Source organism: Eulemur rufifrons, chromosome 6 (assembly GCF_041146395.1).
Source record: "Eulemur rufifrons isolate Redbay chromosome 6, OSU_ERuf_1, whole genome shotgun sequence".
In the NCBI taxonomy this organism is placed as follows: domain Eukaryota; kingdom Metazoa; phylum Chordata; class Mammalia; order Primates; family Lemuridae; genus Eulemur; species Eulemur rufifrons.
In genome coordinates this window covers 97,231,997-97,255,972 of record NC_090988.1, presented here as the reverse complement: position 1 = coordinate 97,255,972, position 23,976 = coordinate 97,231,997, and the positions used below count along the sequence as shown (strand labels likewise).

General features: G+C 52.0%; 3 protein-coding genes across 4 annotated transcripts; 1 reads left to right on the top strand and 2 right to left on the bottom strand.

The window, feature by feature from the left end:
- Positions 1 to 11,677: 11,677 nt before the first annotated feature.
- On the bottom strand, positions 11,678 to 17,274 carry CDCA5 (cell division cycle associated 5). Its single transcript, XM_069470206.1, has 6 exons — positions 17,229 to 17,274; positions 16,932 to 17,026; positions 16,788 to 16,853; positions 16,667 to 16,702; positions 13,170 to 13,601; positions 11,678 to 13,038 (listed from the first exon to the last, which is right to left on the bottom strand). The coding sequence occupies exons 1-6, from the start codon at positions 17,272 to 17,274 to the stop codon at positions 12,958 to 12,960; spliced, it is 756 nt and encodes a 251-aa protein (XP_069326307.1). The 3' UTR covers positions 11,678 to 12,957.
- Positions 17,275 to 17,511: 237 nt separating this feature from the next.
- ZFPL1 (zinc finger protein like 1) lies at positions 17,512 to 21,651 on the top strand. Of its 2 annotated transcripts, none has more exons than XM_069470203.1 (8): positions 17,512 to 17,672; positions 17,970 to 18,079; positions 18,440 to 18,551; positions 19,739 to 19,932; positions 20,049 to 20,121; positions 20,196 to 20,342; positions 20,585 to 20,702; positions 21,193 to 21,651. In XM_069470203.1, the coding sequence occupies exons 2-8, from the start codon at positions 17,978 to 17,980 to the stop codon at positions 21,377 to 21,379; spliced, it is 933 nt and encodes a 310-aa protein (XP_069326304.1). In that variant the 5' UTR covers positions 17,512 to 17,672; positions 17,970 to 17,977; the 3' UTR covers positions 21,380 to 21,651. The 2 variants fall into 2 exon arrangements, with proteins under 2 accessions (XP_069326304.1, XP_069326306.1); XM_069470205.1 differs by lacking the exon at positions 17,512 to 17,672 and adding an exon at positions 17,741 to 17,747.
- A 29-nt stretch (positions 21,652 to 21,680) lies between these two features.
- TMEM262 (transmembrane protein 262) lies at positions 21,681 to 22,278 on the bottom strand. The gene is made up of 3 exons (XM_069470202.1): positions 22,105 to 22,278; positions 21,903 to 22,002; positions 21,681 to 21,784 (listed from the first exon to the last, which is right to left on the bottom strand). Exons 1-3 carry the CDS (start codon positions 22,276 to 22,278, stop codon positions 21,708 to 21,710), a joined length of 351 nt encoding a protein of 116 aa, XP_069326303.1. The 3' UTR covers positions 21,681 to 21,707.
- Between the last annotated feature and the right edge of the window lie 1,698 nt (positions 22,279 to 23,976).

Sequence of the window (23,976 nt, the reverse complement as noted above, 5' to 3'; positions counted from 1 at the left end):
ACATGGTAACTCCCTTTGACTAACAGATCTTGGGGAAACGTGTGTGAATTAAAAGACTCGGTAACGCCCTGGGGCCCACCTAGATTTGCTGTGGGGGCTCCCATGAAAGGGACCGCTGGGCTGGGCTGGGCTGGGCTGGTACCGCTTGGATGCAGCGTCGACCCCAGTGGCTTCAGGGACTGAGCTCAGGGCAGCCAATGTGGGGGCCCTGGGCCGCAGGGCCATGGCCAGGATGCATGTGGGCATCTGTAAGCGCTTCTGTGGTTTGGAGATAACTGGGGAGGAGGCTCTGTAATGGCCTCAATTTCCTGCAGCCAGACAGTATTAATGTAACCAACTTGCATGCCTTCCCAGGCTCAGAGGCCTTTAGAGGAAGCAGGCTCAAATAGCACCTTGCTGAAGACTGTGTCTTATTGATAGAAGTCCTTAAATGGGCAAATTGATTTAAACATTTAGCTGTTGAGCCAACTATCTTCAACCTCACTGTCAGATGATTTCTTCTGGAAAAATGGCAAGACGGCTATTTGTACAGCTGCTCAAGGACAGGTCAGAAAGTAGGGGGTGGGGGAGGCCTGGGACCCCTACAGCCATCAAGTGGGGAGGGTGGAGTCTCAGGAGAGGTGGGCTGCTAAGTCAGAGATGTTAGCTGAGCTCAGCTCAGCCTGAAGCTGGGACATAATCAGACCTTCACTGATAAGTGTGTAACCAGGTGTTTTGCTGGGCATGGTGCCCTAGAAGTCTGATGTAAGTCAAGCCAGGCCTGAGGAGGAGCCCCAAACCTGAATTTCCATCCTCTTGGCTGGTGTCTCCCTACAGGAACACGGGACAAAAAGATCATCCCTGGCTCTTTTCATGTCATGCTAGAAGATTAGCAAGGGAATTCTGCTTGATTGATCTTTTACCTTGATTAGGCCTGGACTCTGTAAAGCTAGAGGTTACAGTACAGAAAACTGATTAAGATGCAAATGATTTCTGCCCAGTAAATAAGTCTTAGGGTTACAGACTTTTAAAAAGATTGCCCTAGAGAATATTAACCAATTTGGTATCTAATTTAGCAACCTTCTATCAGGATTCCTTCCTCTTTTGTCCCCCTTGACTATATATGTGTCTGCTTTTGGCATTCCCAATGGTGGAGGGGGGTTGGGGCTCACAGGAGGCCCCAGGAGACCCTGGGCCGGAGGGTTCTCTAGTGGGGGGTTGAGTGGGGCCAGATGCATCTCCAGGCCTGAGGAGTGTTGGGTGTTGAGCCCACTACCTCTCCCCCTGACACCCTGTGACTTACAAAGGGGAGGGGGCTTACCCAAGGACACCAGGTGGGTAGTGGCTCTTGCCACTACCCTAGTATTTTTCTGTACTTTGGAGTTAGAGCAGGCGCCTGGATCCTTCCGGGGAGGGCTGTGGCCCCCTTCCAGTCCCGCCCCAGCACTTATCATGGGAACATTGCCCTTGAGGATGTCTTTCTGTTTCTCCAAAGCTGACACCAACCAGACCTGGAAGCTTCTCTAAGACGGGGGGAAGGGCAGGGCCATGTCGGGGAGGAGATTAGGGACAGGCAAACAGAGGGAGCTGGGATGATGTCAGAAGGTGGCCCAGGGGCTGAGCTCAGTGTGGATTTGGTGACCTCCTGCTCCCCACCCCCACCACCCAAGACCAGGGCCCATAGACACCAGGCAGAGCTGCAGCTCAGGGGCGAAGTTTATTGCTGGGACCTAGAGAGGCACTAGCTGATGGAACAGCCTCCTGAGGAGGTGTCCAGACTCTGGCCTTGGGCCCAGCCAGGGCTGACTCTTGTCCCTCTGGTCGTGGGGCTGGTCAGGCGGCATGAGGAGCAGGGCTACGTTCTGGGAGCTGGGATGCTGCGGGCAGAGGCACAGGACTGCAAATGAGCAATGCTGGGCAGGCGTCCCCCCTCCCCACCTGCCACTGCTGCCCACGCACCTGGAACAGGGCCTGGGCTTCCTCCTGGATGGCTTTCACTTCCTCCTGGATGACTTCCACCTCCTCCTGGATGGCCTGGGCTCCCTCCTTCAGGCTCTGATACAGCAAGGTGGGCTGGGCAAAAGGTTGCAGGGCCAGAGGTGGGCAGCTGACCTGGCAGGACAGCCTGGGGCCCCTCGAGCACCGGAGCTGGGCTGGCAGGCAGGCAGGAGGCAAGACAAAGGAAGGGGGTCCTGGGCGGAGGGTCTCACCAGGTTTTGCAGCTTCTCCCCAAGGGCCAGGTTGTCCATTTGGGTACTGCTCAGTGACTCCTGAAGCCTAGGGTTGAAAGACAGACCCACCCCCCACCACCGCCTTAGTCCCCAGGCTCTTGTCCCAGGCAGCACCCTCCCACACTTTTCCTGCACCAGCCACCTGGTCCTATCGCCACCTGGGATCAGTGTGTCACTGAGAGCTCAGTCTTTTTGTCCTGGTAAAACCACAGGCAGGAAGGGAATTTTCTCCCTGAGTGACTTGTATCAGGGGCCCCAGACAGAGACTAACCATGCTTTTTGTCTTCCTTAGCAAGAGCAGGGCAGGCTGCTTCTATGGGCTGAGCTAGAAACCCTCTGAGGTCCCGTTTAGAAGGGGGTGGTTGGCACAGGGCTAGCCATCCCTTTGAGCTACAGTCAGGGCTATCACAGGGTTCTATGTGGTTCCAGGCCGGTGACAAGGTGGACCCTGGAACCAGCCCTGCCCGAGTGCTCCAGGTCAGCTGTGTATGAATGAAGAGCTGATCACTCAGACCCACGGCCTGGGTGCCCACATGCAATGTCACACCCCACCCCACCTCAGGACCTCTGTCGCCAGGTAGGGCTCTGACCCTGGCATTACCACAGAGCGGCAAGTGGCCATGGGAACATGCAGACCCCAGCCGCAGAGCCTGATACCCAGAGAACAGACACCCCTCCCTACAGACTGAACCACCCCTCAAGTTCTTGGACAATTAAAGGTGCAGGTCCCTGGTTGGCAGCTATTGGACTGCCTGCTAACCAGGCGTGTGGGCTCTGACCTGAGAACCTCAGCAGGGGGAAGCCCTGCCATCCTACCGCCCCCACCTGCCCGCTGGGCTCACCTCATACAGTCATTCTGCAAATGCCTGATCTCCTTTGAGGTCCGCTGGGGGCCCCAGTCTTCCTGATCTAGGAACCGGTATTCCAGGATCTCCAAGTCCCTGGAGCAGGTGGGCAGTGAGGGATGGACCAGAAGGTCTACAGGCTGGAGGAGGGGGGTGGGCAGAGTGGGGAGGCCCAGCTTGGAGCCCAGGCTCCTTCAGTACTGTCTGGGCCTCTGCTATGCACAGCCCAGGGCTGAGTCCTGGCTCAGGTTCGAATGCTCCTGGGCAGCGGGGGACACCCTAGGCCTCCCTGCACTTTACACATACATGCACTCATACACACTCACACAGCCTTACGAGTCAAGGTCTTTGGGCTCGGTGGGCTCAGACGTGCTCAGGAGAGTAAGCAGGAATGTGACCGTAGGTTCTGGCTGCAGGCTCAGCTTTTGCTCTGAAGAAGGCGGCTTTGCACAGAAGGTGCCATGGTCACTGAAGTGGCATGAGGCTGCTCACCCAGGAAGCTGGGTTCTCCCATGCCATCTCCCTGGTTTTCAGGGAATCTGTCCTCTGTGTCCCCCCCACCCCATGGAGGAAGTGGTGGTAGAAGGTGTGAAGGAGCCTCAAGGGGGCGCTCCAGCTCTGGAACCTCCTGTGCCTGTCCTTCTGGCCCTGGGCCGGGACTCCCCCACAGCGGGAGGCTGGGGTGTGGCAACTGGGGGCTCAGGCCTCCACCCAGGCAGAGGAAGTTTCTCCAGCTCTCCTGCCTCCCCTGCAGGCTGCATTAGGAGGCCCCGGGGCTTCCTGTCACCTCTGTGCTGGGCTCCTTGGAAACCTGAGGGTCTTCAGGCTTCTGCTCGTCAACAGGTTGCATGGCTGGCTTTACAATGGGCTTGGTGTGGGCTCTTCGCCTGCCCCTGGGAGACTGAGGGAGACAGAAGCCTACTGGTGACCACACCCACCATCCCCCTATCTGTCCGTTCTAGACTGGTTTTCTTGGGGTAGCCTCCAGCCTGTGGAGCCTCCATCACCAGCTCTGTCCAGCAAACCAGAGCCCCTCAAAGTTAGGGTTGCCAGATTTTGCAAATGCAATACAGAATGCCTGGTTCAATTTGAATTTCAGATGAAAATGAATACTTTTTCTTTAGTGTAAGTATGTTCCATGCAATGTCTGGGGTATACTTACACTAAAAAACTATTCATTGTTCACTTGAAATTTGAATTTAACTGAGTGTCCTGCATTTTATCTGGCAATCCTACCAAAGCTACAAGCTAATAGTATTTTGTAAACTGAATCCTTGCGAATGCAAAGTGGGGGTGGGAAGTGGGGAGGACAATATAAGGGACCCTATAGAAGTTTTGTAAAAAACTGGAGAATCCATCCTACGTTTGGTATAGAAATCATCTGTTAGACGGACACTGAGAAACAAAGGGCAAAGTGCCCAGTGTGCTACGCAAGACCCTCCATTATTGACACCCTTGTTTTTGAACCCATCTAATTTTCCATCACCCTCGAATGAGCCTCTGCTCAGACCAACCAGGGGCCTCACTTCCTGCCACCATCCCAAACTCATCCCTACAACCATCTCTTGGCCATGTTGTTCACTCTCCCTTCCCCCCCCCCCACTTGCTGCCAATCTGAATCCTGCCTACTTTTATCTGCTGAGCAAATGCCCCTCCCCCAGGACCCCATCAGAATGGTCCATAGTGGTGCCCGAGCTGGGCTGACCCTGAGGACGTTTCCATCTTTAGGAGGTGGTGCGAGATATTCCACCAAGGCAGCTTGAAATAGCAGCTCCTCCCCAAGTCACATAAAAGCTGAAGTCAATAGATAGAATTGTCACCATTTTTCATCAGATTTTTCAGAACCCTGTGCATCTGCTGGCCAAGTGACCTCAGATGTGGTCCTTCCTCACACTGAGCTCCATCTGGGCCTCTGGGAAACCTGTGGGCTGTGGCAGGGCTTCTCTGCAATGTGCTCTCTGTGTTATACTGAACTTTTCTGGGCAGCCTAAAATCACACAATTCCTGTCCACATGATGAAACATCTCTGCAGAGGGGCCCGTAACCCCAGAGACTCGTTGGGCTCCAGGGTGGTGTTGCTGCTCTAAAGCACACAACTCTGTCCCCAGGTTTGATCTGTCCCAGGGGAAATCTGGCTGCATATAACAAGACCCACAAAACTAGCAAGAACCATGACTCCGATGGTTCACTTTGGAAAGTAGGCCTAAAGAAATGACTCCATAGATGATAAAAATAATTCACAGACCACAGTAGCCGATTTACACCACTAAGAAAAACTGGAAGTGGCCTAAAGGGCCCAAATATAAGACAAAGTAAGGAAACAAAAATGACTTATTAACATGCTAGGATACAATTCACTCACACCCTTTCTGTTCCCCAGTAAACATGGTCTGTAGCATAAGCCTTGGGCCAGGTCTTGAGAATGTACAGATGAACATGATCTGGTTCCACCCAGGAGAAGTTCCCGGGGGATGGGGCTGATCCCAGGTTTGCAGATGAGCACAGTGAGGGGAGATGAGCTACAGCAGAGGTCTGTACAGAAGCCTCGGCCACAAGAGGAGGGAGCCACATTGTCCACTTTGGAGCTCCAGAAAGACTGCTCTGAGGATGTGCTGCTTGATCTCAAACGAGTGGGGTATCCTGGCCAGAGAAGGATGAAGGGCAATCCAGGAGGGCAAACAGTGTCAGGCTTACACTGTAAGCAAAAGCTGGACAGTGCAGAAGGGCAGGGTATGCTCAGGTGTGGGTCACCTCACTGGGACACAGGGTGAGTGGGTGAAGGGCCCATGGTAGGGCCTGGGCTGTGGCGCATAGGAGACGAGGCATCATGCAGATCTTTGTGTTTGTCTATGTGGTTGTTTGGCCACAGTTTGGAGGGTAGGTGGGAGGAGTAGACCCTGGAGGCAGGAAGCCAAGGGCTTTGGGAATGAAGGAGTGAGGCAAGCTGCAACTGCTGTATGTGACAAATGTCTAAATTGTGCTAGCACTGGGGAAGGTGTGCACAAGACCCTGTCACACCACAAAAGCAGATCTCAGCCCAGCGCAGTGGCTCACACCTGTAATCCTAGCACTCTGGGAGGCTGAGGCGGGAGGATCGCTCGAGGTCAGGAGTTGGAGACCAGCCTGAGCAAGAGTGAGACCCCGTCTCTACTAAAAATAGAAAGAAATTATCTGGACAACTGAAAATATATATAGAAAAAATTAGCCGGGCATGGTGGCACATGCCTGTAGTCCCAGCTACTTGGGAGGCTGAGGCAGAAGGATTGCTTAAGCCCAGGAGTTTGAGGTTGCTGTGAGCTAGGCAGACGCCACAGCACTCTAGCCCTGGCAACAGAGTGAGACTCTGTCTCAAAAAAAAAAAAAAAAAGCAGGTCTCACAGTGGTCCATACATGTGGAGTACCAGTGCACTCCATGTAGGGTTGCCAAATAAAATACAGGATGCCAGTTACATTTGAATCTCAGATGAACAATGAATTTTTTTTTTTTTTTTTTTAGTGCAGCTTGAGTATCCATTATCCAAAAGGCTTGGGACAAGAAGTATTATGGATTTCAAAATTTTTCAGATTTTGGAATATTTGCATTATACCAGTTGAGCATCCCTAATCCGAAAATCCAGAATTCAAAATGCTCCAATGAGCATTTCTGTTGAGCGTCACATCAGCACTCAGAAAGTTTTGGATTTTGGAGCATTTTGGATTTTTGGATTGGGGGTACTCAATCTATATAGGCATGTCCCAAATATCTCATGGGACATATTCAAACTAGAACATTAATTTGTTATTTATCTGATTTGGGACATATTTATTCTAAAACAAAATTCATTTTCCTGAGATTCCAGTTTAACTGGGTATCCTATATTTTTATTTGCTAAATCTGGCAAACCTAATGCCAGGCCCACCTGTTGGTGCCTATCAGAGGAAACTGGGAGGCATGAAAAGTTAGTATATGAGAAGGATGACAAGATAGATAAGACCAGTGTCCCCTGGCAGTCCCACCAGCCAAGCACAGACAGATACTTAATTTCAGACTTGGACAGAAGACAGCTCAGGACCCAGGTCTGAGTCTTCTGCTGCATACAGGTGGGCAGCCCTGGCACTCAGGCTCAATTTCCCAGCCTGTAAAATGGGTATTTAGCTCCACAAATACTTACTGAGCCCTAACTTTGTTCAGGGCTCTGACCTGAATGTTGGGAAGATACAAAAAGGAATTCCTCCTTTGAGGGTTAATCACTGCGCCAGGCACAAGGATACTAGCAATCAGTTACTAGGAACTGCTTTGCACGTGACCATCGACCTTGAAAACAACCCCCAAAGCAACTGTTAGAGAGATGGAATTAGCCCCGCTTTTAGTTAGCGAAAACCAAGGCTCAAAGAGGCTAAGTGACTCACAGAAGAGTCAAAGCTGGGGTCAGACTGACCCCCAAGCAGGTGGCAGTCAGAGAGCTTGACAATTTGTCAGCCACATGGTGGAAGTGCATGAGAGGAAGGTAGCCTGGTCGAGGCCCAGATGTTGGGAGGAGCACAGGGCCTTGGTCTAAAGCCTCATCTGAAGGGTGGCAGGCTACGGGGGCTTAGGACCCAGGTGAGGAGGCAGGGCCCGTGGGCTGTGTGGGAGCTGCCCTGTGCAGAGGGAGGGTGAAGTCCATTCCCCAAGGAACAGGGGCAGGTGTGAGCCTCGGGGCTGGCTTCCGTCTTCACATGCTTGCTAGTGGGACCAGAATGCATTGTGAGAGGCAGGGCTCATGCCTGAGGCTGCCGGGCACCACGGCTGCCATCTCCATCTGTGCCTCTCCTTCAGGGCACTCGGAGGCTCTCTGAACCCCTGTCCCCAGCTCCTACTGGAGAGGCACAACCTGCCCAGGCTGGGGGGAGACCACCACATTTGTTTATTCCATGACATTCCCAGACCCCAGTGGGACAGAGACAAATAATGACTATGACTCCAACCTCAGGGAACTCACAGCTACCGTATAAATGCATGTGCAGAACAGACAGAATAGAACTTACAGATGCTATGCTGGCAGTCTGCATGGGGTTCAGGGAGTTAGGGCATGGTCAGTTCTCCCTGAAGATAGCTATTGTTCGTTGAGCACTTGCTATGCATAAGCACTTTCCTTGTATTATTTCAACTCACTCTCACCAAAACACTGTGAGGTAGGTATTATTAATATTGTCCCCATTTTATGGGTAAGGAAACTGAGGCACAGAGGCTAATTAACTTGCCTGGGGTCACACAGCAAGAAACTGGCAGTGCGAGGATTCAAACCTCATCAGACTCCATAACCTGTGCTCTCATCCATTATGCTATGGCTGTGGCGGGGGCCAGCGGGGAGGAAAGGCGAGCAGGGGTGACGGAGCCAGATGCAGGACTCCGCAAGTGGGGCAGGGGCGGGGAAGGGTGTAGGGGGCAGAGAGCAGTCTGAACCAAGGCTGGAGGTGTGGACCTGTAGCAGCTCAGGGGCTGGGGGGGGGGGGGGGGGGGTTCTGCACGCCTTGAGACGGGAGGCTCGGGCACCAGCCTTGCCCTGGAGTCCTCGTGAGCCCTGCTATGGTGTCTGGATCCCCCAGACCAGCCAGGGTTCTGGGTTGCAAACAACAGAAAACAATGGTGGCTAATTTGAGCAAAAAGGAGTTTATTGGGAGGATGCAAGGGACTCACAGAACTCACGGGAAGAAGAGACTCAAAGGGCAGGAGCCGGGGACACTGGTGGAGTACAAGCACTCCCCACAATGCGGTGCTGCCACCTCCATGAATCCTCAGGCATCTCTCTTCATGTCCCTCCTCCAGGTGAGGAATCCCGTCAGCTTAGGTCAGGTGCCCAGGTCCTGGTTGCAGGTCGGGGGAGGAAGTGTCTGGCCTGTTCACTGGCTTGTGGGGGCCGAGAAGCCGGGCAGTCAAAACCCGGCAAACGTCCAACACACCAGCGCATGGGCGATGGTCAGTCATCAAAGGTTTTTGTTTTGTTTTATTGTGGTGAAATATTTAACATAAAATGTACCATTTTAACGATCTGAAGTCCACAGTTCAGTGGCAGTGGTACAGTCACGTTGCTGTGCAGCCATCGCCATGACCTATCTCCAGCACTTCATCTTCCCCGCCGGAAACCTGCGCCACTGCACACCGGCCCCAACCTCTCTCCCTAGCCTGACAACCACCGTCCTGCTCTCTATGAATTTGACTATTTTAGAGACCGCATATGAATGGAATCATACATTGTTTGTCCTTTTGTGTCTGGCTCTTTTCACACAGCGTATCTTCAGGGTTGTAGCAAGTGTCAGAATTTCATTCCTTTCTTTCTTTCTTTCTTTCTTTCTTTTTAAAGAGACAGGGTCTTGCTCTGTCGTCCAGTGGCGCAGTCATAGCTCACAGCAACCTCGAACTCCCGGGCTCAAGGGATCCTCTCACCTCAGCCTCCGGAGTAGCTAGGGCTACAGATGTGTGCCATCATGCCTGGGTAACTTTTCAATTTTTTGTAGAGATGGGGTCTTGCTCACCATGTTGACCAGGCCGTTCATTCCTTTTAAAGGCCCAGTGATATTCCACTGCATGAACATACTACATTTTATCCATTTATCCACTGATGGACTTTTGTGTTGTTTCTACCTTTTGGCTACTGTTAAATAATAGCCTATGAACTATGAACACGGGTGTACAAATATCTATCACAATCCCTATTTTTAATTCTTTTGGGTCATACATGCAGAAGTGGAATTATACTAAAAGATTTTAAGCAAGGGAGAAATAGGATCATATTTTGTGTCTTAGGAAATTCATCCTGGCTGCAGTGTGGACAGCCTGGGGACATGAGCAGATAAAAGGAAGGAGATCCACTAGGAGGCTACTGTCCAGTGGCTGTGGGGGTGGAGGGGTGCTGAGCAGGTTGGGGCTGGCAGACAGGGTAGGTGAGGGAGGACAGAGCCGCAGCTGACCCCAGGTTCCTGGCTTGTGTGACTAGGTCAGCTGGCGGTGACACTAATGGCATAGAGAGCACAGGAGCAGGCAAGCTGTTGGATAAGTAGTTTGAGATGACTTGAGTTGAGATTCTGTTCTCTGAGGCAGTTTTAGGCACTGATTTGTAGCTCAGGGCAGAGTTTTGGGTTGTAAATAAAGACTGACAAGTCTTGAGCAAGGAAGCAGCCCAGAGAGCCTGAGGTCATCGGCAAGAGCAAGCAGGTTGGAAGGAGGGTCCAGCACTGAACTCGGGTGTTGTGACATTGCAGGGGAAGCCAAGAAAAAGGAGCCAGCAGTGCCATGGCCCCAAGGAGGGTGCCCCCGGCCCAGGCAGCTAAGGCCTGAGTCTGGTGCCTTGGGCATTAAAAGATCAATGGTTACCTCTGTCCGAGCAGTAAATGGAATGATAAGGGCACCAGGAATAAATTCAAAGGAAGCAAATGGCAACTTGAGAATGTTCTTTCAAGGAGCTTAACCTTAAAAGGAGGGAGCAAAGGTAGTAGCTAACAATAGATGCCAGTCAAAACTTTTGGTTGTTGTTTTCAACAATAAAATGAAAATAAAGCATTTAGGACTTGGAGGAAAAAGGGGAGCAAGGTCTCAGAGTCAAGAGATTTGGATCAAAAGCCAGTGGAAAAGGCTTTGAGAAGGGCCCATCTCCTCTTGTGGGGGACGGAGGTGGAAATGGATAGTCTGGGGAGAATTTAGTGGCCTTGACTTGTTTGGACTAGGAGGCGAGGATGAGACAGAGGCTGGTTCATGCCACCTGCATGCATGTTCCCTAGGCTTTACCTCAGACCAAGTGGGAGAATTTCCAGAAATAAGCATCTTTGACAAGTTCCCCAGGGGGTCCTGGAGCAGCCACCACTGTACAACATCCAGTCTGGGCTCAAAGGAGCCTGAAAGGGAAGAGGGAAGAAGGGCTGGACTTGGGAGGGCCTTTGGTTCCCAGGCATCTCCCCTGGGCACCGGGGGAGCTCTCAGTAGCCTCACCCCAGACCTGATTTCTTTCCTCCTAGATTTGGAGGGGGTGAGACTCACCTGGAGGCCTCCATTTCAGGCAGCCCTGTCTGGGAGGGAGAAGATGGGTGACTGGACAGAAAAAATAGATGCTGCAGGGGCAGTGATCTACCACAGGGCAACTAGAGTGAGGCCAGGCTGGCAGCCCCTGGACAAAGGGACAACCCTGGTGACACAACACAAAGAAGGCTTGGCATCCTGGGCCTCACACCCTCAGCTTTGCCTTTGGTCCAATAAAAGAAACACAGTCTATAATAGGCAGAAACTCTTTAATCAGGATTTTTAAAACAATTTTAAATGAAATCCTAATTTTTCCTTAAACCGCACATTCTTAGTTCCTCAGGGAGAGAGAAGTTTGCAGTGGTGATATCAACTCAGCATCATCTGGCTACTTCTGATTCTGCAGCACTAACACATTTCCCAGAATTCTGCCCTGCCAGCAAGGGAGGATTAGAGTTCTTCAGGTATGGTCCAGCTCAAGGACATCTGGGTGTACCCTGGCAAGGTGGCTTGCTTGTAGGGTCTGACCAAGCACGAGGCATCGAGCAGATAGCCTTGGAGAGGGTTTCATGAGAGCCCACCAGGCCTGCACCGTTTCATCCCAGTGCCCTGACCCGGCGCTCAGTTGTTCCCCCAGCGCCTCTGCACTCCTCTCAGAGTCTGTCTCCATGAACTTGACATCCAAAGGTGCAACAGCCTGGAGTATGATGGGAGTGTGGTGGGCAGGGCAGGCTTTGAAACCATACCTTTTTACCAGTATTGAAAACAGGAAAAGGTGGAGAAAATTCCCCAGAGACAATGAGATGCATCTCTCACCCTTCAACTCCTAGCACCTACCTCAAGCAGTGTTCTCAGAGTGAGAGGACAATAAGAAGGCCAAAAATTAAAATTCCTATCAATTCCTGCTGCTTTCTAGTATGTGAGAAAAGCTTCTTAGAACTTTACAAGTGTAGTTGTAAAATGCAGGTAGGACTGGGACCCTTCAACCCATATTTTTTTCTCCTCGGGCCTAATAGACTCTGTGCACCTTATTTTGTAAGAAATGGATGTGGGTGACAAGATGGGGCACCTTCTGCCCCTGCAGCAGAGTGGCAGGGCCCCAGCCTGAGCCCTGTGTAGGTGACCATCCCAGAAGCGTGAATCTCAGGAGCCCACAGCACCTGGTGGCCCATCCTGAAGTGTACCCTCTTTGCCCCAAGCAGCCAGAGCTCCATCAGCCCGGCATTCGCCAGACATCCCAACAGAACACAGAACTATAACACACATCTACGTAGTAAACGCTTGTGGCCTGAGACCAAACTAAGGCTTCCCTCCCTCTTTCAAAACTTAGATTTTACAGGTTGAATGTGCAGCTTCTTCCTCAAAGATGGAACTGTCCCCCAGCCCATGAATGTTCTTCTGGGCCATCTACAGAATCTACAAGGAAACCCATACAACCAAAGCCTCTTTACATGGATGGGCTTGTGGCTGGGACCCAAGCCACCAACAGAGGGCAACTCAGGAGGGAAAGCCTGAGGCTGGCTCTGACTCGGGGCCTGTTTCTGTTGGGGCTGGTTCAGGACAGCCACCCTTCCTGAGAGCAGAGGTGCCCTCTCACTTCCATTCCTCATCTCTTTAACCTCTTCTGGCTGGGCCAGTGGTTCTCCTCCCCAGTCTGTGGCCCAACTGGAAAGTGGCTGCACTACCTTGGGGAGGAGGAAGGAGAGGATGACTAGAGACAGGACACCAGTGAGTGGCCAGGTGGCCCTGTTTCCTCAAACAGAGATTGCTATTGGCGCTGCACGAACCCTCAGAGGTGGCCAGGCCTCACATGCGGCAACGGCACATGCACAGGTAACAAGGCTGGGGGAGGGGATCCCGAGCATGCTCTCCACAGAGACGGGGCTATATACAAGGAGAGGAGTCAGGCCAGGTGGACCCCCACCGCATCTCATTCAACCAGGAGATCAAATTGCTCAGCAGCTTCAAACTCGGCATTCATGGCCACGGCCCACTCATCCAGCTCTGATTTCTAGGGGAAGACAAATGGGAGGCAGGTGAGTGGGGGTGGGGGGGACATGGTGGCTGGAGCATTTCACCCACACCCTGCAGGTGCTACCTATCCCCCAAAAGTGCCAGAGCTGAGCCCTGCCCCTCACTCACCAGGATCTCCGGCACCTTCTTCTTTCGTTTCTGTTTCACGACTGGAGGTGAGATTCCAGGGAGTGTCGTGTCTGGGGCCCAAGGCTTCGCAGGGACTCTGGGGTCCTTGGTTGACTTTGAACATATCACAGGCGAGACTCCCGACAAATCTTCTGCTCCTAGCAGCCGCTCAAAGCCAAAGCAGGAGTGGCGGCCAGGGGTGGAGGTGGAGGCAGAGCCCAGGGTCTCCAGCCGACTGTAGGATCGCCTGACTTTCTTAGACATTTCCATATCCCTGGCATCCAGGTCTCCTTCCCTAGAGTTGGACTCACCATTCAGGCTGTGCACAGGAGTGGTGGCTGGGGTGACTGGGACACTGTGGATCTTGAAAAGGTCCTCCTTAGGAGGCTCCCTGTTAGGAGGGTTGTTTTCTTTCTCCAAGAAAAAAGAAATCTGCAACATGACAGAAGAAAGAACGACTTCTGTTACTTAGCAGGAAAACCTGCTTCCAGAACAGCCCAAGATTTAGGGTGGAAAGACAGATCCCTAGGACAAACACTTTAAAAGAAAAGGGACAAATCAGCCCCTGAAAGAGATGTGGGGAAGAGGAAAAAACAATCTGTCATTGCTTCTGAGCTACTTTTGTGACTTTTGTGACACAAAAAGACCTGCCATCATCTGCTGGTGCTGTCAGCTGTTTCCAAAATGTGCCCAGCAACCAGTCGCCTCTGACTGATGCAGCCCCCTACTGTGCATCTTCTAGAACAGCTCGGTGACCTCTGGATTGCTCTCCCTGCTTCTGCCCTTGCTCTCTACAGTCTGTCTGCCACCCAGCTAATGAACATTGTCCTAAGACATCCAGTTAGTAAGTACTTATTGGCACTTGTCCTGTGCCAGGCACTGGGAGTCCAGCTGAGAATAAAGCAGAGAAAACCCCTGCTGGCATGGAGTTTCCATTCCAGGGGAAACAGACAATGAGGAAAAGGTTATTAGGTTAGAGGTACGAGGTGCTACAGAAAAAAAGAGAACTGGATAGAGTATTGGGGTTGGGTTAGAATTTTAAGTAGGTGAAGGTCAATGCTGGTCTCACTGAGATGACATGCAAGCTACAACTTTTTTTTTTGACAGAGTCTTGCTTTGTTGCCCGGGCTAGAGTGAGTGCCGTGGCGTCAGCCTAGCTCACAGCAACCTCAAACTCCTGGGCTTACGCGATCCTCCTGCCTCAGCCTCTCGAGTAGCTGGGACTACAGGGATTTTTTTCTATATATATTTTTAGTTGGCCAGATAATTTCTTTCTATTTTTAGTAGAGACAGGGTCTCGCTCTTGCTCAGGCTGGTCTCGAACTCCTGACCTCGAGCGATCCTCCCACCTTGGCCTCCCAGAGCGCTAGGATTACAGGCATGAGCCACCATGCCCGGCCTCAAGCTACAACTTGAAGGAGGTAAGCGAGTGACTTGTGGACAGCTGGAGGAAAAGTGTTCTAGGCAGCAGGAACAGAAGGTGCAAAAGTCCTGAGGCTGAAGCATGCCCGTCAGGGTCAAGGAAGGAGGAGGCCAGTGTGGCCAAAGTGAAAGGAAGTAAGGGAAGAGGAACTGAAGATGAGGTTCAAGGCTTTTTGCTGAGAGATCAAGAGAGCCAATGGCAAGCCTTTGCCCGGGAAAGGCACAATCTGACTTGTGCGTTAGAGACTCATACATTGTTCCTCGTGATTCCACTCTCGGCGCACACGCTGCTTCCTCAGGGAGGCCACCACCTACCAGCCCCTTCTCACCTTTGCTAGTTACTGTCATGTGACCTCTTTCATTTCCTGCACAGCACCATTGCTGTCTGATTTTGGCTGGTTCCCTGGTTGACTGTCACCCCGACTAGGATGTGAGCTCACGAGAGCAGGGTTCTTCATCTGTCTGGCCAACCTTACCTATGCCCAGTACCTACAGCAGAGCCCTGCATGTCACAGGTGCTCAGTAAGTATTCACTGAATTAATGCACATGGAACTTGGCACTGAGCTTTCTGGTAGACAAGACAAGAGGGGAAATGGGGCAAATTCAATCACTCTTGTGGTCTAATACAAGGAAGTATATCAGTTATCAAGAGAGACATTTCCTGGCTATAAGCTCTGGAGAATGTGCCCCTTGGGTCTTAGGAAAAGGGACACTGAATGGAATGGGGGTCACCCCTGACTACGTCTGCCTCATCCCCTACAGCCAAGCAGTCACCCAGGTCCTTGAAGCTTTATCCTGCTCAATGTCTCATGAATCTATCAGTTAACCAACAAGAATGAGTGGCCATCTTGGAGAGGCAGAAATCCCTGCCCTCAAAGCACTTATGTTTTTAGAGGGGAGAGAAAGTCAACATCCAAGCAAACGCTATCAGATATTGGTAAGGCCTACACAGAGAAATGTGACAGTGATAGGGTAAGAATGGTCAGGGAAGGCCTCTGGGAGGAAGTTCCCTCTGAACCCAGTCTTGTGTAATGGGACAGTTACATGGAGGGGACTGTCCCTTCAGGGAAGAGAAGTATCACCCTGCCATTACCTTAGTTCTGGTGCACAGACACACCACACTGCTGTTCCCCAAACCTCATGATTTTTCTTTGGACTCTAGATCTCTGCACCTGGCTTCCTTTACCTGGAACACCTCTACATGTCTTTAAAGACTCAGTTTCTTTCTCTTGACAGAGCCTCACTCTGTCACCCTGGGTAGAGTGCAATGGTGCCATCATAGCTCACTGCCACCTCAAACTCCTGGGCTCAAGCTATCCTTCTGCCTCAGCCTCCCGAGTAGCTGGGACTACAGGTGCGTGCCACCATGCCCAGCTAATTTTTTCTATTTTTAGTAGAGACGGTGTCTCACTCTCACTCTTGCTCAGACTGGTGTCAAACTCCTGATCTGAAGGGATCCTCCTGCCTCAGCCTCCCAGAGTGATAAGACTATAGGCATGAGCCACTGCACCCAGCCTAAAGACTCAGTTTAAATGTTTCCTCTTCAGTGAAACATTCCCTGAGTTAGGTACCACTATAGCATCTAGTATTTCCTCAGTGCAGCACCCAGTACATTACGTTGTAATCACTTGCTCATTTGTTTTTCTCCTCACTTGACTCTAAGCCCCATTAGCTCTTCAAAGGAGTTGGCATTTCTCATTCATTACATCTTCAGATTTTCTGGTAATGAAACATCCTTGATAATAACCTCTGCTAAAACCATAAAAATGTCATACTATGTGACTTTTCTTAGAACCATCATAAAAAACAAGGACAAAATGGATTAGAAAGAAGACAGAGTACCTGTAGTTAGGACACAGCTCAGCTTTTAAGGGAAGCTCTAAGGAGAATGGCAGAATACACAAGGTATAAAGAGCTAAATGCATTAAGACTGCAGGGAGTAACCAAGACTGGCAATGCATGCAGATGTTTCAGGCTGTTGCAAAACAGCTCCCCGGGCAGACGTGAGCGCTGCCAGCTCTAGAGTTCCACTCAACCTGATTCCATTCAACTAAGCAGATGAAAGCGAACTCACCCTAGGGCTTCTGCGAGGCGAGTGGGCAGCTGGGACCTGTGGGGACAATACCAATTGATCACATAGCTAGCTCCCAGTTTTGCCCCGCTACCACAACCTCCCCACCCACCTTAGCCCTTACCTCTACAGCATGGGCCACAATCTTCTTCAAGACGATGGGCTTTCTGCCTGGAGCCGCCTGGGGTGCCTGGAGAAGAAGAGCGAACATGAGCTCTACATTAGTCCAAGGACATCTAGGGAAGGAACTGAGAAACCCGGGGCTCACCTTCGGCCAGATTTCAGGGAGGACGCTCGGGAGATCAGAGCCTGATTTCCGTTGGGATCTCCGCAAAGACTTAGAAGGAGATGGGGTCCTGGGCCCTGGAAAGAGAAAAAAGTTAAGAGGTAGAAGTGGAATCCAGGCCCTAGAGCCTAGAAAACAGGCTCTAGAGAGAGAGAGAAACTTCCCCAACAAGCCCTTTAGGGGCGACTCCCTCGGCGGTGGCGGGGGGGAGGGACATTCTTCACAGTACTGCGTCCCCCAAACGGCTCGGCCCCATCTCTCCCGCGCGCATCTGCTCACCGGAGAGCTGAGCTGCCCCTCCGGACCGCGTTCGCCTCCCAGACATAACTAGTCTCGGTCTCGACCTCCTCCTGCGCCGCGGGCCCGGGTGCGAATCAACCGGGAGGGCCGCCTGCCTCCAGAAACGTTCGAATTACCCGCCCTGCAGGAGAGGAAGCGGAAGTGACGTACGGCAGGGGTCGCGTGACCGCATTACCACCCACCCCCGCCCTCACCCGTCTTCACTTTTAGCGTCAAGAGGCGTGGCCTAGTGGCGCGCTGGCGTCATCAGCGCGCGCCGCACCCGGAAGAGACGTGGCAGCGGAGGGATAATCGGAACAACCGGGGCTGAACACGACCGGGCGGGAGAATCGGAGAGCGCAGTCTCTGGCTTTCTGCGCCTCGAACCATCTCTCGCGCCGGTCGGGACCGGTGCCGCGGCCGATCAGTAACACGGAGACTGGGGTCTGTAGGAAAGGGGGCGGGGCTTGGAGGGGGTGGGGCTCAGGAGCTACCCTGGGGGCGGGACCGGTGGTATCGGTGCGTCGCTGATGGAGGTGTCGGGCCGGAGGAGGGATCCAGGAGGAATGAGGGGTCGCGGGAGGCGGGGTTTATGCAGGGGGCGTGACCCGGCATAAGGAGGGGCGGAGGGCAGGAATTTGGGGTCAGGGCTAATATGAGAGGTGTCTGAAGGAGTTTAAGAGTGGAAACGAATTGGGCCACCAGAACCTGGCTTCCTACCAAATTAGGCCCCTTCCCCAGGGTCGACCATGGGGCTTTGCAAGTGCCCCAAGAGGAAGGTGACCAGCCTGTTCTGCTTTGAACACCGAGTCAACGTCTGCGAGCACTGCCTGACAGCCAATCACGCCAAGGTGGGGCCTTCATAGGAGCAACTGAGCAGGGCACTGGGTGGGCAGGCGGTATTGACTCCTCCAAATCCATAAGAGGCCCGGCAATGGAGGGCCGGCAGTATTGACTCCTCCAAATCCATAAGAGGCCCGGCAATGGAATGTAGCTCCACGTGGGCAAAGACTTGGTTTATTTTGTTCACTGCTTTATTCCCAGCCCCGAGGACAGGGTCTGACAAACAGTATGTGCTCAATAAATGTTTATTGATTGAACAAACAAAAGGATGAGTCTCCTCTGCGTCGAGAGAAAAAGAGGCAGCTGGGCCTTGGGGTGATAGGCTGTGGAACCCCTGCACTAGTTGTGATATCTCTCTCCCACTCCAGTGCATCGTCCACTCCTACCTGAATTGGCTCCAAGATAGCGATTACAACCCTAATTGCCACCTGTGCGACACGCCTCTGGCCAGCCGGGAGACGACTCGCCTCATCTGCTATGGTGAGGCCTTGGCACCTTGAGGGGATCAGGGACACCTCAGGGCCCAGCTTGGTGACTGGTTTCCAGGCCTTCCTCAAGCAGCAGGACAGTGAGTCTCCCAAGTCTGAGAGGCCAGAGCCCCATATCGTAATCCTGTTAAGTTACTTACCTGCTGTGTAAGCTCACGCAAGTCATTTTCCCTTTCTAGGCTTCTGTGTCTTTCCTAAAAATTAAAACTCCTAGTTACTGCCCTGCGGATCTTAGAGGGTTGAGTGAGAGCCAGTCAAGCTTGTGGATATGGTTGTGAACACTACCTGGCCAGACCAGGGGCTTTCAGATATTCAGGATCCACTACTTATCCAAAGACTAAACAGAGGAAGTGAGTTTCCCATGTTAAAATTAGCTAAAAGAAGTCAGCAGACATATGTGTCATAACTGGAACCTGAGTCTGGCATAAGAGCCTGAGCTCTAGTTTTTGAGAGAGTTAGTGCAAAAGACGCAGCTCTGCAGGTGTCTCTCATAATGAGTGAGTGTGTCTCCTTGCATGAATGTAATGTATATTGTGTCTGCGTGAGTGTGTTCGTTAGTACTTGTGGGTGGGTGAATGGGTAAATGTAAGTATATGAACATATGAACATAGTATGTTGTGTGAGTACAAAGGAAATACATGGTTGAGGGTGCTTGAGTGTTAGCAAACATGTGAGTGTATAGATGTGTATATGTGAAAACTAGTGTGCTCGTAAGTGTAGATATAGGGAATGGCCCTTGTTTGATTACATGTTTATAAGCACACATATATTTGTGTCCATGGATGTGTGCAAGCTTATGTGTATCTGTGTGTTTATCTAGGTACCTTTTCTGAAACTCTTCTTTATTAGCCATTAGCCCAAAGAGTGTGATGAGTGCAGGCCCAGAGAGGACTCACTGAAAGGGGAGATGGCATTTTCTTCCCATCCAACCCCACCTCCCTGTGGGCTGGGCAGCTTGGTACCATTTGCGTTGACTTAGTCAAATGGTGGTAGCCAAGAAGGCTGAAGTCTTGGGGAACACTGATGGAAATGGACCCAGAGTGAGGAGGGAGAGGAGAAGGCTCTGGCATACATGTATGTGTCCATACATCCCTGCAGTAGTCTAGGGCTGTTGCTGGGTTAGGAGCCCTCAGTGTCTTCTTCCTCTTGTCTTTTCTCCCCTATCTCATGGGCCCTAAGATATCTTTCACTGGGCCTGTATCAATGAACGTGCCGCCCAGCTACCCCAAAACACTGCACCTGCTGGCTACCAGTGCCCCATCTGCAATGGCCCCATCTTTCCGCCAAACAACCTGGATGGTCCTGTGGTTTCTGCACTGAAAGAGAAGCTGGCCACAGTCAACTGGGCCCGGGCAGGACTGGGCCTCCCTCTGGTGAGAATCTGTCTGTCTGTCTGTCTGACTATCTGTCTGCCCTGGGCTCCACCTCAGCCAGATTGGTGGGTGGGCACAGTACTGGGCAGGCTGGTGACACAGGTTCCTTCCTCCAGATTGATGAGGTGGTGAGTCCAGAGCCCGAGCCCCTCGACACTTCTGACTTCTCTGACTGGTCAAGCTTTAATGGTAAGCAGTGGCTTCCACCTGCTGTTCGAGCCTTAGCCTCCCTGCTATGCTGACAGCTCTCTCTCCATCCACAGCCAGCAATACCTCCAGACCAGAGGAGACAGACAGCACCTCTGCTGCCCCAACCTTCTACAGCCAGGCCCCCCGGCCCCCTGCTTCCCCAGGCCGGCCTGAGCAGCACACAGTGATCCACATGGGCAGTCCCGAGCCCTTGACTCACGGTGAGCCGGGGGATTATCCAGGCCAGAGAAAGGTAGACAGGAGGTGGGATGGTTCACAGGGAGGGAGCTAAAGGATCCAGAGGCCCACCTGGGGGGGACTCTTCTCCACTCCAAGCACAGGCATTACCTTCCCCCCAATTCTGATATGGGCTGTCAGACTGGGGAGGGCAGGAGATCCCCTTCCCCTCTGCAAAGGAGCCAGTTTCCCTGAGTCTGTTGGTGCTAGTGGCTCCACCTTATAGCCCCAAGGAAGGTGTATGACACACGAGATGATGACCGGGCACTGGGCCTTCATGAGGATTGTGATGATGACAAGTACCGTCGCCGGCCTGCCCTGGGCTGGCTGGCCCAGCTGCTCAGGTACACGGGATCAGGTGGGGCAGGATGCTAGGAAGGGGAGGAGAGGGAATGAGAGCCAGAGGCCCTGGGAGGGACAGTTTCATGACGAAAGGAGCTTATTCTTGGCAATAATGGTATCTGGTGCAGGGGCTGTGCAGTAGGCCTCAGCTGGGCAGTAGAAACCTTGGTATACCCCCCTCTGGGGCTGTCTCTTTGCCTCCTTCGTAGCAGCTTTGGACTCAGACTCTTTGAGGCTCCTTCTTGCTCTGACACTCCTAATCTTTAAAACTCTCCCCCATGCCTGACACTTGTTGGTTTCCAGAACACAGTCCTGTGCCTCATCTGGTTTGAGCTGCACAGTAACCCTATACAGTGGCAGGTGCAGAAGTGATCATCCCCATGGCACAGATGAGGAAACCGAGGCTTAGGGGTGGTGACCAGGGCTCTTCTTCAGGCCTGGGGGCCACCAAGAGCTGAGAGCCTGACCTGACTTTCCCCTCGTCCCTCCCAGGAGCCGGGCTGGGTCTCGTAAGCGGCCACTGACCCTGCTCCAGCGGGCGGGGCTGCTGCTACTGTTGGGGCTGCTGGGCTTCCTGGCCCTCCTTGCCCTCATGTCTCGCCTGGGCCGGGCTGCGGCTGACAGCGATCCCAACCTGGACCCGCTCATGAACCCTCACATCCGTGTGGGGCCTTCCTGAGCCCTGGCTTGTGGCTGGGCCAGCCTAGGACCTGGGGTCCCGTGGAGGGGAGGCGGGGAGGCCTGGGGGCTCCTCTTCTGTGCTTCTCACCCTCAAGCCTGAGACACTAAGATCCCAGGCCCAAGCCGAGTCCACCAGAGTGGCTTCAGGCTGGCCTGGGGTCCCTGTAGGTCAAGGATTTGTCTTGACCTGCTTTCCCCGGGTTTCCAGCCTCCCACCCCCACACCATGAAGGAGGTGACAGGTGGAAATAAACAACAGACTTTATTAAAACACCCGAAGCAGCCTTTTCCTTCTTCCTCCTTGGCCCTGTCCCCAGGCCCCAGGCCTCAGTGGTTCTCCTCCCGGTAGTGGATGGCCAGAAACTCCAGAGACAGGCGGTTGAAGAACATGGCTCCATTGAGCACTAGGCAGAGGAGAGAGCCCCCATCAGCCCCAGTAGCCTTCCCTGCCCCCTCCTTGCCACATCTTAGGGTTCCAAAGCTCCCTTTCCCCTTAGCATCCCCCCTGCTCTCACCACTCACTCAGGATGGTCAGGGCAAAGCTCTGGAGTAACTTGTTTTCCATCATCTCAGAGTAGAGTGACCCCATGGCAGCCCAGCAGATGCTAATCACCTGGGAGAACTGTAGGCCATACAGTGGGAGAGGGCCTGACACAAAAGTGCAGTTTCCATCAGCCCCTCTGGCCTCCCCCAGCTAACCCTTGAGTCCCTGCCTCGGGCCTACCATCAGGACGACCGTGTAGTGGAAGCTCATACGCTCATAGTGGTGGGTGACACACAAGTTGTACACGTCGCTGGCAAAGACACCCAGGTGTATGAAGAAAAGCATCAGCGCAGCCACGGTGAGCATCATGCCCTGAGGGAAGAAGAGCACAGCTAAGCGGTCCTGCCACCGCATCGCACCCAGAGCATAGACACACGTTAGATGCGAGCAAGCAGGCACTGCCTGGGAAAAGCAGCAGAGCTCTGTGGTTCTAGAGTGCCCAGTCTAGACTGGCAGTGGGATTATAGAACCAGGAGGACAGTGGAGGAGACAAGATTCTAGAACACAGGCTGATTCCAGCCAACACAAGAGTGTTTCATGGGTGGCCAGGAATGCTTTGAATTGTGGAGGGGTGGGCAAAAGGGGCAGACCAGTGGGGGCCCATGGCATTGTTGAAGGGACAGCTCCCTCATCACCCCAGCCCTCATTCTGGATGCTTTTGGATGCATGTCAACTGTCCTAGAGAGGAGGTAGTGTAGGCACATTCTACAGATGAAGAACTGTGGCTCAGAAAAGTTGAGGGGGCCGGGCGCGGTGGCTCACGCCTGTAATCCTAGCACTCTGGGAGGCCGAGGTGGGCGGATCGTTTGAGCTCAGGAGTTCGAGACCAGCCTGAGCAAGAGCGAGACCCCATCTCTACTAAAAATAGAAAGAAATTATATGGACAGCTAAAAAATATATATAGAAAAAATTAGCCGGGCATGGTGGTGCATGCCTGTAGTCCCAGCTACTCGGGAGGCTGAGACAGGAGGATCGCTTGAGCTCAGGAGTTTGAGGTTGCTGTGAGCTAGGCAGACGCCACGGCACTCACTCTAGCCTGGGCAACAAAGTGAGACTCTGTTTCAAAAAAAAAAAAAAAAAGAGGAATGTCAAAATATGATTATTAGGTCAGATACAAAACTGGTTGATGTCCACCAGGACAGTAAAGGTTATAACTTTTGAGGTTACTTTTTCTACTGAATATAAATGTTTTTAATCTCTCCTGGACAATATCTACTTATAATTTCAAAGTCTACTTACCTTAATAGCAAAATTAAACAACTGCATATTCCTGTGGGTAATTAATCCTTGGGTGGGCTTGTGAAACAATGCCCCAGTATGACATTACAAGAACATGCTACACTCTTGGTCTTCCAATTTTTGGATAATTTTTCTTAACAGTATTCTGTAACTTTTAAAAAATTCATAAATTTCTTGAAGTAGATCTAAATCTTTATACTCTTCATTTTTTTCATTTTGTTAAGAAAATGAAAGCTGTGACAGCTTCATAGGCTGAAATCTTCTTGTGTATTTTGTAAATAGTCTCTAAACATTCCATTGATTCAGAGGTCAGCAAACTTTTTCTGTAAAAGACCAGATAGTAAGCGCTTTAGGTTTTGCGGGCCATCTGGTCTCTGTGGCAACTACTCAACTCTGCTGTTGTAGCGCAAAAGTGGCCATAGATAGATAATATATAAGCAAATGGGCGTGGCTGTATTCCAGTAAAACTTTGTTTATGGACACTGAAATGAATTTCATATAATTTGCAAGTGTCATGAAATGTTATTTTTTCCCAACTGTTTAAAAACGAAAAAAAAAGGCCAGGCATGGTGGCTCACGCCTGTAATCCTAGCACTCTGCGAGGCTGAGGCGGGCAGATCGTTTGAGCTCAGGAGTTTGAAACCAGCCTGAGCAAGAGCAAGACCCCGTCTCTACTAAAAAATAGAAAGAAATTAGCTGGACAACTAAAAATATATATAGAAAAATTAGCCGGGCATGGTGGCGCATGCCTGTAGTCCCAGCTATTCGGGAGGCTGAGGCAGAAGGATCGCTTGAGCCCAGGAGTTTGAGGTT